The following is a 15,971-nucleotide window of genomic DNA, read 5'->3' on the forward strand; positions in this document are numbered from 1 at the left end:
GATATGCATGTGTGATACATCATTGGAAAGCTTAAAATCTCAACTTTCTGGGGGAAGAACATTTTTGAACAGGAGGGCGTTTAAAAAAAATAATAAATCATAAAAAATTTAAACACCAAAACCCTATCTGGATGTGAGAGCACGCGAGAGCAGAATTACAGACGCCATGACTCTAAACGAGATATTATCGCGTATTTACCTTGTTTCGATCCAAAAACTCCACGTAGCATGTATCACTGAGTGTCAAGACACAACTGTGAATGGTCACAGCTGGATTTTTTGGGGGATTTTATGGGTGAAACATGGTCATATAACAAGGGTCGCGATGCAGAAATCGCAGACATCAAGAAGTGGTCAAGATGTTCTTTTTCATATATTTACCCTTTCAAACTTTTTTTTTTCAATTTTTCTTTTTTTTTGGAACGATTATTTATCATCTAACATATCGGAGAAAATGCGACAGTAACAAAAAAAAAAAAAATACAATTAAGCGATAGACTATAGACTGACTATAGATAGATAGACTTTTTTTACAGACGCCATTTTTTTCATTGTGACATAATTTGTTTAAAAGTTTAAAAAATGTGAGTGAATAACTTTTTAAAGACGTTTTTTTTTTCCCCCTAAAAGAAATATGAGATATTAATTAATGATTCTAACCTAAAAATGACAGACATTTTGCAGAATACATATAATTAATTACCTTCGTTTTATGGCTGGGTTGAAACAAAAGGACTTATGCGACGTCTGTAAACGGGGGTTTTCAGGGTAAATCGGACAAATTAAAAATAGTTTGGGGGCTTAATGCACCATGAATCTGCTATGGCAGCATATAGACGTATTGTTTTCTCAAAAACAACAGTTGTTTTGGCTTAAAATACAGCAGTTTCTTTTAAAGAGCAGAAACTGCTTTTATATATGTAGTAAACTCTCAGCACATTAGACTCAAAACTTAATCACGTGTGGGATAAAGCCACACTCCCTGTGCAGAAAGAAGGGCCAACTCTCTCACATGTGATGTCACAACACACAAAGTCCACCTTAATGTCAAAGATCCTTTTATATTAAAAGATACTTAATCAGTAAGTAAAAAAAATATATATATTTACAGAAACAGGACCTACTGGTCTCTTACCAGTGAATCATTTGATCCGGATGTTCCGCGCAGGTCACTTAGTTGATTCAAGTCTTTTTCATCCCAAGTGTTTTTTAAAGTTTTATCTGATCTACAAGCCATACAAGTTGCAGCATTGCCCATAATGACCAAATAAGGTCCAAAAGTCACTGCTCAACCTGAAGCCTGAGACCTACAGTAAATGACTTGTCCAGCAATTCCTCTGTCCGAGACTTCCCACTCAAGACCAATTTCCGGACATTAGGCTGATGGTCAATAAATCCTACAGAAGGGTCCATGTTTTCAACCCGGCGTTGCTACAAGCTGAATTTCATTCACTATGTTCAGCAATAACATCATGCTGTCCCCTCTCAGCCAAAAGACCCCGTTTTCTGAGTCCTCGCCAAGGCTCAAAGCCCAGCCTTCGTTTTCTCTACCAATGCTTTCCCTGTCAGCATGATAACAACTGTCAACTCTCCTGCCTTGGTTATTTTTACACTTCTAGACTGTCTCTTCAGCCATTGTGTGCACCCAGAGTGGCGTGCATGACAGCTGAGCTTGACTTGGACTAGAGTGTGCACGGCCTCCAGTGTTACTACTCTACAGGAGCGTCAAAAGTCACGATGGAAGGGAGAGAGGTCATGTCATGCCTGGAAAAATGACCGAGGTCAGGTTTCAGTAGTTTCAATATCTTATGGAAACACCATGGTAACGGTTGGATGTCTGTTGTGAGCTTTTTTCAATTTTACTTGTTTATAATAAGATCACTTGCTAATTTCCCATATGAGGCAAAAATGTTACATTTACAGTGAAACAGCAAATTATTCACACTTTGGCCACATTTGGAATTAAAGCTATTTTTGTATTAATTGGAACATTTTGCAAAAGTTACGTTAAAGATATTGAATGTACTCTATTGATTCAAATATTAACAAAAATGAAACAAAATTTGGGCACCATGGGTAATGCCCCAACCTTTTCATGCCATTGTACGTTGCCACCGCCTGATCCGGCACCGCCTTCAAAAGACATCTGGAAAATATACAAGCGCTGAACAGTGAACATCACTGAAACAAAGATTATTCACGCAAACACACATAATGCCTCTGCTAACTTCAACAGGCTTTCTGTCAGCATTTTTACGGAGTGCAAGGGTTATGGGTTCAAATGGATGCTGTACTGTCAATCCACGAGTCTGGTTCGGTAAGAGAAATTGCCAGGTTGTCTTCAAAATACTCGAAGTTAAAACCATCTCAAATTAATGGAAAAAATAATAACGAAAAGTAAAGTTAAATTCAAACAAGGGTTGGCTGGGCCTTTGACATCTAATCTAAATTTACTGAAAATTTACATTTAAATTTACAGGGACCCTGCCCTGCCCTGGGCTTGGTGGGCCGCTGCGGTTCCCATGGCGTGCCATGCCGGTTGGGGGGCTGCGGCTGTGGCTCGTGGGCCGGGTGGGCGGACGGGGGTGGAGGTGGGTGTGGGGTTGACGGTGTGTCCCCTCTTGCCATCACTGAAGGCTGGTTGATGGGTGCGCAGGTGGCCCGGGGGACCACCCTGGACCATCCTTTGCGGCTGCGGGAGAATTGATGGGCTGAGCTGATCCCCACCCCCCAAGCCCCCCTCCCTCCCCAGGCTGGCTGGGTGGGGGCCGTGGCCCTGGATTGACGCCTGCGTGGCGTCTCCGCTCGTCTGCGTGGCTGTCGCGCGCCTGGTGGGGCTCGCGTGCGGCTGGATGTGATAGGGCGCGCTCGGGTGGGGGGGATCCCGGTGCAGGGATTGGCGATGGAGAGACGTAGGATCGGTCGCCAATGGGCTTACACTCACAAGGGATTCACACGATTACTGGGTTCTAGATCACAGAGCTACCCCTTTCAATCACTTAGCTTATAGACTCCCCCACCCCCGTCCCCCTCTTTCCCTGGTCAACAGGCCCCCCACATGGTGTCAACCGGAAATACATCTAGCTGAAGATAGCGCCAACTTATTAGTAGTTAGTGTAGACGTTCAATGTATTTCTTGTTGTAGATTGTGTTTCTTTTCTTCTGTTCCCCCATAACCCCTTCCTGTTCGCTGCTTTGTCATCATAAACGAGGTATGTTGAATGATCATAATTGGAGCATATCAGACTCACAATGTGAAACATTAAAACTGTTCAGACCATCCGGGCACTTCGACTTCCATTCTCCGTGTCAGACAGCTGAAAAGGACAGGTTAAAAAAAAAAAAAAATAATAATAATCTAAATTTACTGTGTTTTATAGAAACATTCGACTGTGCGGCCATGTGTGCGTGCGTGCTTGCATTCAGACCGACTGCAGAGAATTCCAAATAAAGATTGACATGAGTGAGAAGCAGCTGTAATCTGTACAACTGTACAGGATTTGTCAGTCATCTCATGAAGGATACTGGATTACACATCCGCTTCCTGAGCATATGCTAATATTGAAGCATCTAAACTTTAGTGCGCTACCATTAAGGTGACCCGCTGGCAAAATGGTCCATCTGCTTACCTTTTGCACATGAAAATGAAAAGTGCCGTTTATTAAAAAATATGTAACTTACTTTACTCATAAGGTTTGAAAACTGCATATGTATGCGTACATGTCTACTTAGTATACTCACTTCAACCTCGGAAAACATCTCAACAAAAAGCCTTTCTCCATGCTTTCACGTGAAGCGAATCGTTACGATAGAAAGTGGACAGCTGCCACTTTATCAGCTCCGTGTCCAACTGAGGACACTTTGCACACATACTATTGGCTGTGCTGAGACGTACCAGACCGCATATTTTCAGAGAAGTATGAATGAGTAGAGATTAGGCATGTGCCGTTATGATATACTGACGGTATGATAATCTTAAACCAAAATATTACGGTTTTGCGGTATCACGGTATTGCAATTACAGCTCTAAAATGTGTTACTTTGAGATATCTGAGTTTAAAAAAACAAACAACAAAAACATTTCCATTTAACAGGATTTGAAAATATATTCTAAATAAAAATTAAAATAAATGCAGTCCTTTAGGTGAGCCTAAACCCACAGCCACAGCTCAACATTATTACCATCAGAACAAAAATAATTGAATTATTTTCCATAAAAAGCACATGTGTATGACTTGTACCATGTTTACATTATACACCCACTCTCTTTCTCAACACAGACAGTTGCCAGGGAGGAAAAAAAAAAAACACATTTCACCACAGCTAGACACAACACGCTGGCGTTAACTCTCGTAGCTGGTGGGAAACGTTCATGACAGTGTTTACTAACCTTTAATTTTGTATACATATGAAATCATATTGGAGGTATTGCCTCCTCGGCAGCTACCATCGGTAAACATGTTTTACGTGTCGGTTGGCCTTCCCCCTCTAAGCCGTGGCTGTCTGTAACTTTTCTGTAGCTAAAGTATTCCTGTACCAGCGATTTCGTTTTCTTCGATGGGGGAAAAAGTCATCGTGTAGCACAGCTGACTCACTGACACTGAGCAACAACCGGTGGGGGAGTGTTGAGCCCTACAGCTGCAAGCGAGGGATTTTTCCATGCATTTTTGGGACATAAAAAATAGCTAATACCTTCGGGACGGTATGATGGAAAATAATTGCAGTTTTGAAACCTTGATGTTATACCACGCTATACCTTGAAACTGGTAATCGGCACATGTCTAGTAGAGATGTGCACTTTTGGTGATGACTGGTCATGGCTTTTGCACTCTCAGAGACGTTAATACTAGTGTCAACAACAACTCTCCTAAAATAAAAAAAACAGGTCTGACTTCATTTTTGAATCTAAGATTTTCTATTCTGATTCCACTCTTGACCGAGTAGAAGCGCAAATCATCAGCATCTAAATTCTAGTCAAAAGTCTTATCTTTTCTTTTCTATTTGATGTTTGAGTCTTCCCTTCTCACCACCAATGAAACCACAACAAAGAGCTGTTACATGAGATAAATAAAAAAACACAGGTGAGACAGACTTTATATTCTGATTCTACCCTTGACCAAGTAGAAGCGCAAATCATCAGCATCTAAATTCTAGTCAAAAGTCTTATCTTTTCTTTTCTTTTTGATGTTTGAGTCTTCCCTTCTCACCACCAATAAAACCACAACAAAGAGCTGTTACATGTGTTTTACCTGCCGCTTTCTTTCAGCTCTCTCACGCTGGCGCCGTCGCCTCTCCCTGGCTTTCTGTAGCGCCTTGTACTCTGGATGAAGCTCGATTTCTCGTGCCTTCTTCAAGTGGGCAGCGGCATGGGCCATGACTAAAATTTCCTGACAGTGTATCTATGGATCATTCACGATGTGTGAAACAATGTTTCTAACTATAAACTAAATGCCAAGTTCCAACAATATCAAAACATGGAAAAACTGGTTTTCTGAAGCAAAATCAAATCAAATCATATCAAATCAAACATAAAATCTACACACACACACAAAAAAAAAAAAGGAGAAGAAAAAATAATCCACCGAGTGAAGGGTCTCCAAAATGGCTCTTTTTAAAAGAATATCCGACAAAAGGTCTCCCTTAACACCTCTCATCTTCTAAATTCATTTCCACTATCCTTGTAGAAATTGAAGACACACTGCTGGATTTGTACATTCAAAAACACTCACATCTACTGTACTTATGCTCGGTGAAAATGAAGCATTTGTGTGTCCCAGGATGAGGAAGGACATAATGACAGAAAAGGGGTGGTGAATGATGACAGTAAGACTCATTATTTGTCCTCACATACACGCGTTCGCACACGCACACACACATACAATATGACCCAGTCCAGATGTACAGTACATGAAAACCCTTCTCCATGGAAACAGATGTGGCTTTAAAACGTGTTTCCTGTAATGCATTTGTGTGCGTACATGTGCATGTGTGTGCATAATGAGTGTGTGTGCGTTATGTTGTTTAGTGTGTAAAGGGGTTTAGCGCAGCTGCAAGCCAACAGTCAAATTACAGCTATAGCCATAGCTAATCTCTCTACTGTTGTCAAGAGCACACACTTACAAAAAAAAACAAAAAAACAACATACATTGTGGCATGGGCAGCGAGAATAATTAATACCTAAGAAGGTAATAACTTATTACTATTATTTTTATTACTAAGGGGCCGTGCAGAACAAAATTCAGAATAATTTCTCAGAATACTGCAATGTTGTTGTCAACCACTTGTCACACCAATTTGCACCACCATCATAAAACACATTAACTACAATTCTTCAATATTAAAAACTGATGTTGCTAATTTTATCAACTGGAAGGAGCACTGATGACTACATGACAGATAAAAAAAAAATAATAATAGTAAAAAAGATACTCTTTCAATACGGAATCTTCACCATGTATTGCTATAGAACTGTAAAAGCATCCCAGTTAAAGTGCGTACTACAGGATAAAAAAGTCTTAAATAGCATTATTATGTGAATCAGAATCATATTTTGAGACGAATCGACAATATACAACAATTTGGCAAAGCGCAGATGACGAGAAATTAGTCTTTTAATCCACCGTTTAGCCATGCCTACCATTATAGGGCTCTAGCTTACCCAACAGGAGGATGACGTCGGCAGGGTCATCGTTTCATGTGATTTAGAATTCGGCCCATTGAGGGGGAATTATTCAGAACGAGGAAAATGCGACAAAGAGAGCCGCAAAATGTCATTGTTTCAGTCTCTCTACTCCAATATTTTTACAGGATACTGTTTTTATCAAAGTATTTTTCCCCAATAGCTATACAAATGGTATGATCATGACAAATAACAGTCTTGTTCTAAATGGAATAGGAAATAATAAAAATGCATCTATTCAGTTTGACATGGCAAAATTACTCCATAATTGTCTAAACTGTCGACTTCACCTTTACTGTCGCACCTCCCGAACGATATTTTATGCCACCATAGTTAGGCGGGCTTTTGTCATTTCCCTGCCCCGGCTTCGGAGAATGTAAACAAACCAAGAGGCGTGACAGCTAGCCGATATGCCTTCCCGAACCGAGTGATGTTTCAAAATCTTCGAAGCGAAAAAAACACAAAACTAGCCCTGATCATTTCACACGGCAGCGGAGTTGTCGATTGTCTTCGCCGATCGGCAACCCGCCTAGCAACGAACAAGTTAGAGCTCGTCGTTCCCCTGCTGCGTGCAGAGGACTTGTTTGCGGGGAACCAGCTGGACAATGACCGCCGGACAAACCGGCCGATGTCGGAGGAATGCGTAGCTGCCACATGGTCAACACGAATATGGCGTAAAATAATGCTTTACTTCACGGTGAAGATGTAAACAGTGAGAGATTCATGCGAGAGCGGGTGCAATTGTTGTGCAGCTAACATGGCAGGTTGTGTCTGAGGAGAGCTTTTCTACATGTCGTCCATGATCAAATGTAAGTAAATAGTCCTTTATTTAAATAAAGTTTGTAGTGTTTAATTTGTAATCGCTGTATTCGCGGCCATTTTTAACACAAAGTTACAATTTCTGATGGGGTTGAAAATTTGACAGAACACCGGGCACACGAAGAGGGCAATAAGCAGAGTATAGTGCGACAAGATGCCGGTCGTCGGCCAAGTGGCATTCTCGGTGGACATGGAGCATTGTCAGCCACAAAGTGCAAGCCACTTCCGTAATAAAACATATGCCATGATCCCAGTATTTGACATAATAAACAATGTTTACTCACTTCCTCGAAAGTTCAATGGTCCCACAGTTGTCCCACACTTGTCTTTGCTGATGTCGGGGTGAACAGAAACGTTCTGAAACCCAAAAAGGCTCACACGACTCCCCCTAGTACAGCTACATAAGCCTGCAGCCGTTTGGCTGGCGTGATGCAAAAAATAAACGAATTATTCCGCAAAATCAGCTGAATGCCATCTGCATGCTATAAAGCAAAGCTGTATTGTGAGATGCTGACCCGGGTGACATAACATTCGCATTCGTCCTAAACCCGAGACTGAAGCCGGAAGTCACTCATTTTCATGGCGTGGGATTCAAAAATTGAATAAATAAAACGATCGCTTCCACGCACATCCAAGCGGTCCATTTCCTTCAGGACATAAAACACAGCGTGAAATATGAAATAAACATGCTTTTTGGTGTCATACGCACTTTAAAGGTCTGCACTTCCAACAGACAGCAGACAATGACAAAAATTTTAACAGTCGAAAAATTGGACGCAATCTAATTTATAAATGAACCAATTAGTTGACTAATCGCAAAAATAATCAGTGATTAGTCAACTATACAAATGATAGCTTGTGACAGCTCTCGAACACTTTAAATCAGGGGTCCCCCACCTTTTTTGTGCCACGGACCGGTGTTATTTGGGTCTTTTTTTCATGGACCGGTGTTCTGACAAATTTTGCAACCCATCAAAAATTGCAACGATGCGGTTCTGCACATGCGCGTAACGTTAAACATAGCTGCAAAATGCGCAAATGCAGCGATTCCAAAGTAAACACTACAAACTTTCTTGAAAGAAAGGAATATTAACTTATGTTTGATCATGGAAGGACTTGTAGAAAAGTTCTCCTCAGATACATCCTGCCATGTTAGCTGCACACAACAACTACACACCGCTCTCACCATTAACGACTTCGCCTTGTCGTTACGCATTCATTAAGAAGCCCGCTTCACAAAGATACGATGTTGGAAATTGTAGCAAGGTTTTCAATGCTCTCGTAGCGATGTCAGGATATTCCGGAATGACTTTAATCCAGAACCTCGGTAGAGTTGTTGTCTCAAATGTACGTTTAATAAGGTCGGCGTCATTTGCAATCTCTACAAGTTGATCCTCCTGTTGCACAGACATGCTCGAATCCCTCGGTTTATTCACAAACGGGTCACGAACCCACTCCATCGCAGTTCATGGGTCTTCGAGGTTGTAGGCCCATCAAGTGCCCTTTTCGCCGTAAAAATATCTCCAAAGACGTATGTTTTCCAGTCATCTTCGCTCGTGTGGGGGCTAATTATTTCTGGGAACAAACGTGTTGCACCCGCGGCCTAGTAATACGTTATTATCGAGGACAAGCGCACATCGATATATCATATACACAAACAAGATGTACTGCTAGCAGTCCAATCAATGGATTTCTACGACGACATTCTAATCTATTCTGTAGTATTATATGTAGAGTAGACAGGGATATTGGTGTGTTAAGCAGGGGCACAGGGTTAATTCGGCCAGAATGCGGTCGTTATTAAATTATTATTTCTGTGTGGCCCGGTAGCAAATGCGCCACGGACCGGTACCGGTCTGTGGCCCGGCAGATGGGGACCCCTGCTTTAGATTGTTCATAGGTGTGAATGTGAATTAGATTTTGTACATTTGTGCCCTGTAATTGGCTGGCAACCATTTCACGGTGTATCCCTCGTCCTGCCCTGTGTTAGAGGTGGTTTTGTAGTTTAGTTTGGTAGTGTGTGTAAGAGTGTTTAAGTATTTCATATAAGGGGGAAAGGTTGCAGTTGTCAGTGAAAACATAGATTCAACATCAACATCAACAGGGTAACAAAAGTGCTTTACAGTGGCTCACATGCAAGAACACATTCATATTCTAGTGGACAGTGCTGTTGCGAGTGAAATTCCTGCCAGGAAACATTGGAAGCAAATTTGGGTTCGGTTTTTTGCCCAAGAACATTTCGACAGTAGGCAGTAGATACCATAAGCGGAGTTTAAGGGGGGCACAGGGGGGACAAGCCCTCCCATAGTGGCTGAAAAATGTCATTGCATGTAATTGACTTTCCTATGTATATATATATATATATATATATATATATATATATATATATATACACAAAAGCAACAACAATGAAAATTAATGAAATGAACAAAAAAAGATATTTTTATAATGGGTCAAAATTATTTTTTCGAACAGATCATGTGACTAGCACCTTAGACGGTCATTTGCTTTGCATATCATTTAAAAAAAAAAAAAAATGGGGAGGGCAATTTTATTTTTTATAAATGATTTTTTTCTTTGATTAAAAAGATTTTTTTTTAAAGATTGAAGCAACTTTTTGGGGGATTGAATGATTTAGACACAAATGCCCTACCCATAATATGGCCAAAACACAAAAAGGATTGCTACAATCAAAGAAAACTTTTTTAAATGAAAAACTAAGTGTTCAAATGCAAATATTTGAGTCTCAAATATTTTTTTGCATTCAAAAACTTTTTTTCTATGATTGAAATTTGTTTTTTGTTTTTTTTGATTGAAGTGATTTTTTTGTTTGAAAAATATATTCTTTGTTTGAAGCAACTTATTTTTTGATTGAATAAAAAGACACAAATGTCCTAGCCAAAATGTGGCCCAAACACAAAACAACATTACTTCAATCAAAAATAAAATTTAAATAAAAATAGCTTTCAAATGCATTTTTTTTTTCATTTCAAATTTATTTTTGCATTCAAACACATTTTATTTTTGATTGAAGTGACTTTTTTTTTTTTTTTTTTTGATCGAATAATGAAGACACTCCATATGGTTCCGCCCAGGAGATACAATTTTTGACTGAGGTAACTACATTGGCACGACACCGGCAGGTGTACCATATTCAATAGATGACAATCTTGGTGAAAAGTACAGCTGTCCTGCCAGCAGCCTGATTTAGAATTCCCGTCAAGAATGATGTGAAACAAAAAAAAACCCCGCTCATTTTCAACTTATTATTATAAATATTCTTGTAAGTTAATTTTATTGCTGACACTGTGTTTCGGGGTCATCAACATGTTGTGCCCCCGCTGCCCCAAAAGTCAAACTCCGCCTATGGTAGAAACCGAACACTTCAGGAACTGGACAAAGTGCTCTATCAACATGTAAGAATAGAAGCTACGAAACTGCACTATGAACAGCAATTACATTGACAATCTTAAAATCGAGTTTTGTAACTTTTATGATGCAAATTTTAGGGGTGCATTAGAACAGGGGTCCCCAACTGCCGGGCCACGGACCGGTACCGGTACTTTGGCCTGTGCCCCTTAACACACCAATATCTCTGTCTACTCTAGATATAATACTACAATTGGATAGAATGTCGTCACAAAAATCCATTGGACTGCTAGCAGTACATCTTGTTTTTTATATCTATGTGCGCTTGTCCTCGATAATAACGTATGACGTAGGCCGCAGGGCAGGCGCATCACATTTTGTTCCCGGAAATAATTAGCCCCCACACTAGCAAAGATGATAGAAAAACTGACGTCTTTGGACAAATTTTTTTCACGGGGGAAACTCATCTTCTGGCACCTAACGAGCCAGAAGATGAGCCTAAAACCTCGAAGAAAACAAAATCTTCTTTTAACAGACAATACCAAGAATTCTACCTAAAATATGGGTTTGTCACAACAAGTGACTGTCAGGCGCCAAGTCCGCTCTGCATAATATGTGGGCAAAAGCTAGCAAACGAGGCAATGAAGCCTACAAAGCTGCTCTGGCAAAAATAGCGAGCACGAATAACAGAAACAATTACTGAAGGCCACCACATCAACAAATGCAAATGCACTGAGAGCATCGTACTTTGAGGCAAACCGCATTGCTAAAGCCCAGAAACCTTTCATAATTGGAGAAGAATCTATTTTGTCTGCGACCAAGGATATTTGCAATGAAGTTTTAGCAGAGGCTGCTGTTCAAAAGGTTGCACGGGTTCCTCTTTCTGCTAGCACTGTCACAAGGCGCATTGATGATATAGCGGCCGACAGAGGAGCAATTGCTGGAGAGAATTAAAAAGTCCCCATTACATCGCTACGAGAGCACTGAAAACCTTGCTACAATTTCCAACATCGTATCTTTGTGAAGCGAGCTTCTCTGTAATGACGGCAACCAAGACAAAGTTATGGAGCAGACTGGACATAAGGAGCACACTACGTGTCTCACTGTTTCCCATCACACCTAGATGGGACCATCTCATCTCAAGGAAACAAGCTCGGGCCTCCCACTGATTCAGCGAGTGAGTTATATTTTCCCTGCACTTAACATTTGTTTTAATCCCCGGTGTGTTATTTTAAATTTGTTGTATTTTCTGCCGTACATTGCCGGTCCATGAAAAAAAAAGACCCAAATCACACCGGTCCGTGGTGCGAAATAGACTGGGGACCCCTGCAGTAGAAGACGGCTTAGCAGAGTCTGCATCATAATCTTAGCTCAGACCCGGTACTTTATCCTGTGTTGTTTGCTATGCATGTTGCGATGCTGTTGCCTTGCCTTCGGCGCCCCTTAACTGGTCAGTCGTCGGACGAGCTGGGGGATGTCGTCGAGAGTATCCCACCTAAACCCTAACCCTAATTGGGGGAACCCTAAATATATAATTAACCCTAAGCATAATTAATAGGGTTATATAATTTTATACATACACACACACATATATATATATATATATATATATATGTGTGTGTGTATAAAATATAAAATATATATATATATATATATACATATACATATATATATATATATATACATATATATATATATATATATACACAGTGGGGCAAATAAGTATTTAGTCAACCACTAATTGTGCAAGTTCTCCCACTTGAAAATATTTGAGAGGCCTGTAATTGTCAACATTGGTAAACCTCAACCATGAGAGACAATGTGGAAAAAAAAACAAAAAACAGAATATCGCATTGTTTGATTTTTAAATAATTTATTTCCAAATTAGAGTGGAAAATAAATATTTGGTCACCAATACACAAACAAGATTTCTGGCTGTCAAAGAGGTCTATTTTCTTCTAACGAGGTCTAACGAGGCGCCACTCGTTACCTGTATTAATGGCACCTGTTTTAACTCATTATTGGTATAAAAGACACCTGTCCAAAACCTCAATCAGTCACACTCCAAACTCCTCTATGGCCAAGACCAAAGAGCTGTCGAAGGACACCAGAGACAAAATTGTAGACCTGCACCAGGCTGGGAAGACTGAATCTGCAATAGGTAAAACACCTGGTGTAAAGAAATCAACTGTGGGAGCAATTATTAGAAAATGGAAGACATACAAGACCACTGATAATCTCGCTCGATCTGGGGCTCCATGCGAGATCTCACCCCGTGGCGTCAAAATGATAACAAGAACAGTGAGCAAAAATCCCACAACCACACGGGGGGACATGGTGAATGACCTACAGAGAGCTGGGACCACAGTAACAAAGGCTACTATCAGTAACGCAATGCGCCGCCAGGGACTCAAATCCTGCACTGCCAGACGTGTCCCCCTGCTGAAGAAAGTACGCGTCCAGGCCCGTCTGCGGTTCGCTAGAGAGCATTTGGATTATCCAGAAGAGGACTGGGAGAATGTGTTATGGTCAGATGAAACCAAAACAATACTTTTTGGTAGAAACACAGGATCTCGTGTTTGGAGGAGAAAGAATAATGAATTGCATCCGAAGAACACCATACCCACTGTGAAGCATGGGGGTGGAAACACCATGCTTTGGGGCTGTTTTCCTGCAAAAGGACCAGGACGACTGATCTGTGTAAAAGAAAGAATGAATGGGGCCATGTATCGAGAGGTTGGGCATTGAAGATGAGACGTGGCTTGGTCTTTCAGCATGACAATGATCCCAAACACACAGCCAGGGCAACAAAGGAGTGGCTTTGTAAGAAGCATTTCAAGGTCCTGGAGTGGCCTAGCCAGTCTCTAGATCTCAACCCCATAGAAAATCTGTGGAGGGAGTTGAAAGTCCGTGTTGCCCAACAACAGCCCCAAAACATCACTGCTCTAGAGGAGATCTGCATGGAGAAATGGGCCAAAATACCAGCAACAGTGTGTGAAAAGCTTGTGAAGAGTTACAGAAAACGTTTGGCCTCTGCTATTGCCAACAAAGGGTACATAACAAAGTATTGAGATGAACTTTTGGTATTGACCAAATACTTATTTTCCACCATGATTTGCAAATAAATTCTTTAAAAAAACAAACAATGTGGTTTTCTGTTTTTTTTTTCTTCACCACATTCTGTCTTTCATGGTTGAGGTTTACCCATGTTGACAATTACAGGCCTCGCTAATATTTTTAAGTGGGAGAACTTGCACAATTAGTGGTTGACTAAATACTTATTTCCCCCACTGTATTTATATAAGGGCTCCCAAACCCTAACCTTAATTAATAGGGTTATTTAAAATAGTATCTAATGTTCTAACCTTAATTATTGGGGTCTAAAATTTTATAAAATATTATTCTAATAACAAAAATATCCAAGTCAGTTGTTGGAAACTAAATTTTCAAATTTTAATATTAATGGATTGTTGGTATATTATATGATATTATATATTTATTGTAAGGTATATACATATTGATAGTATATATAATGGTTTGGCCTCGACCCGTGATGCCTTGGGGTGATCAAAAGATGGCGTCCTTTTTCTTCTTTCTCTCCCTAGAATAGTGGGAAACTCATCATATATTAAGATATAAGTATATAAAAATTTCTTTCGCCGTCCATGACTTGTGCCAGTGCACTTGAACATTTTATATGAACATTGTATATGAAAAAACCTAAACCCTAACCCTAACCCTAAACCCTGACCTAACCCTAACCCTTGTGTTTTCTCTAGGAACTAAGGCTTCCACCTACATTCCCCCTAAATTCTATTAGGTTAATTTAAGACTCTAAATTGTCTACATTCGAAGTCAGTGTGAATGATGGATGTACTGTATGTGTCAACCCTGTTTACAGGGCACCAGTTTAGTGAGTCAGCTGAAAAAGAAGTTTCCTAGTTACCCCGAGCAGGATGATGGGAAAGATGGTGTACAATTTTCTCAATGTGACGCTTCCTATGAGTGATATCAAAGAGGTTACCCTCTGGCTGACCCTTGAATGCAAAGGTGACAGAAAATCTATCTTTGGAATTACGTGACTTCTTCCAGCCTTCATCTTTGTTGTGAATTGCAGGCACTTGAGTGTGCTGAATCAGCAACTTTGAAGGCTTCTGTAAAATAAATCACTCTAAATGGCTGCTCAATGCAAGAGAAGCAGAAGCTATAGTAATGCCCCCATCAAAGAAAGCACAGGTATTTCTTTGTTACTTATTTTTATTGCTTGCCATCTTTGCTTGTTGCTAAGGTGAAATCAATAACTCGAGGGATACAGGATCATTTCCTTCTCTTTATGATGCTGTAGGAATGCATCACAGAGATAGAGGAAGAGGGGAGGGGTAGCAGGACTTGGGTTCACACTATCATTCTATGAGCCAGGAGAGATAATGGCGCATACCACTCAGGTTGCAGGGATGTGTGCCAACAGTGGACAAGCGAAGGTGGCTTGCTGACATTTGCAATGCTGGCTACACCCCTCCCCTCGCATAATGGAGAAGTGGGCCGATCTGCATCTCAGCTGCATTGCAGCCACCATCCACACTACTGACGGGACATGATTTGACAGGTTGTGTGTGTGAGCGAGTGTACAAGTGTTAGTCACATCTTTGCCAAATGATCCTGTTACTGTCACAAAGTTCAATTGACATCACAATAAATTAGGACTCATGACTGGCACCAATACACTCAATCACAAATCCATTACTGACTATCATCTGCTCTTACTGTGCGCTTCACCTGCACTAGGCAGAAACATATGAATGAATTTACTTCTGTGGATGAGCGCTGCTCCATTAGCGCCTCCTGCTGGTAAAACTACATCAAAGCAAATTATACTCTATCCTACAGTGTACATTATATTTACTGTACTATAAATTAGTGTACGTGTGAAGCACTAGAAAATTCTCAGCTGAATTATTCAAATTTACTTCGGATTAGAAGAAAATCCTATTATAATTGTTTTCTCTCTTTTACAGTATTTATGTACACTAATCAATATCAATTTCACATTTGTTTTATTTTTTCCCTGTTTATATTTTGTCCATGGTGCCTCCATGCCTTTTTA

General features: G+C 40.4%; 1 protein-coding gene across 9 annotated transcripts in view; it reads right to left on the bottom strand.

Moving 5' to 3' along the window:
* The window catches only part of LOC130919997 (ankyrin-2-like), a 127,560-nt gene that overhangs the window by 94,721 nt on the left and 16,868 nt on the right, over window positions 1-15,971 (bottom strand). For 5 of the 9 annotated variants that reach the window (XM_057842707.1, XM_057842708.1, XM_057842701.1 and 2 more), the window contains exon 1: window positions 5,250-6,275. The exons of 3 other annotated variants lie outside the window; for them this stretch is intronic. In XM_057842707.1, coding sequence (XP_057698690.1) covers window positions 5,250-5,375 — 126 coding nt within the window. In that variant the 5' untranslated portion in view covers window positions 5,376-6,275. Of the gene's footprint in view, window positions 1-5,249; window positions 6,276-15,971 lie in introns of those variants that run through there. One more of the 9 variants, XM_057842706.1, reaches the window with a different exon arrangement.

The sequence above is a fragment of the Corythoichthys intestinalis genome, chromosome 8, assembly GCF_030265065.1.
Source record: "Corythoichthys intestinalis isolate RoL2023-P3 chromosome 8, ASM3026506v1, whole genome shotgun sequence".
In the NCBI taxonomy this organism is placed as follows: domain Eukaryota; kingdom Metazoa; phylum Chordata; class Actinopteri; order Syngnathiformes; family Syngnathidae; genus Corythoichthys; species Corythoichthys intestinalis.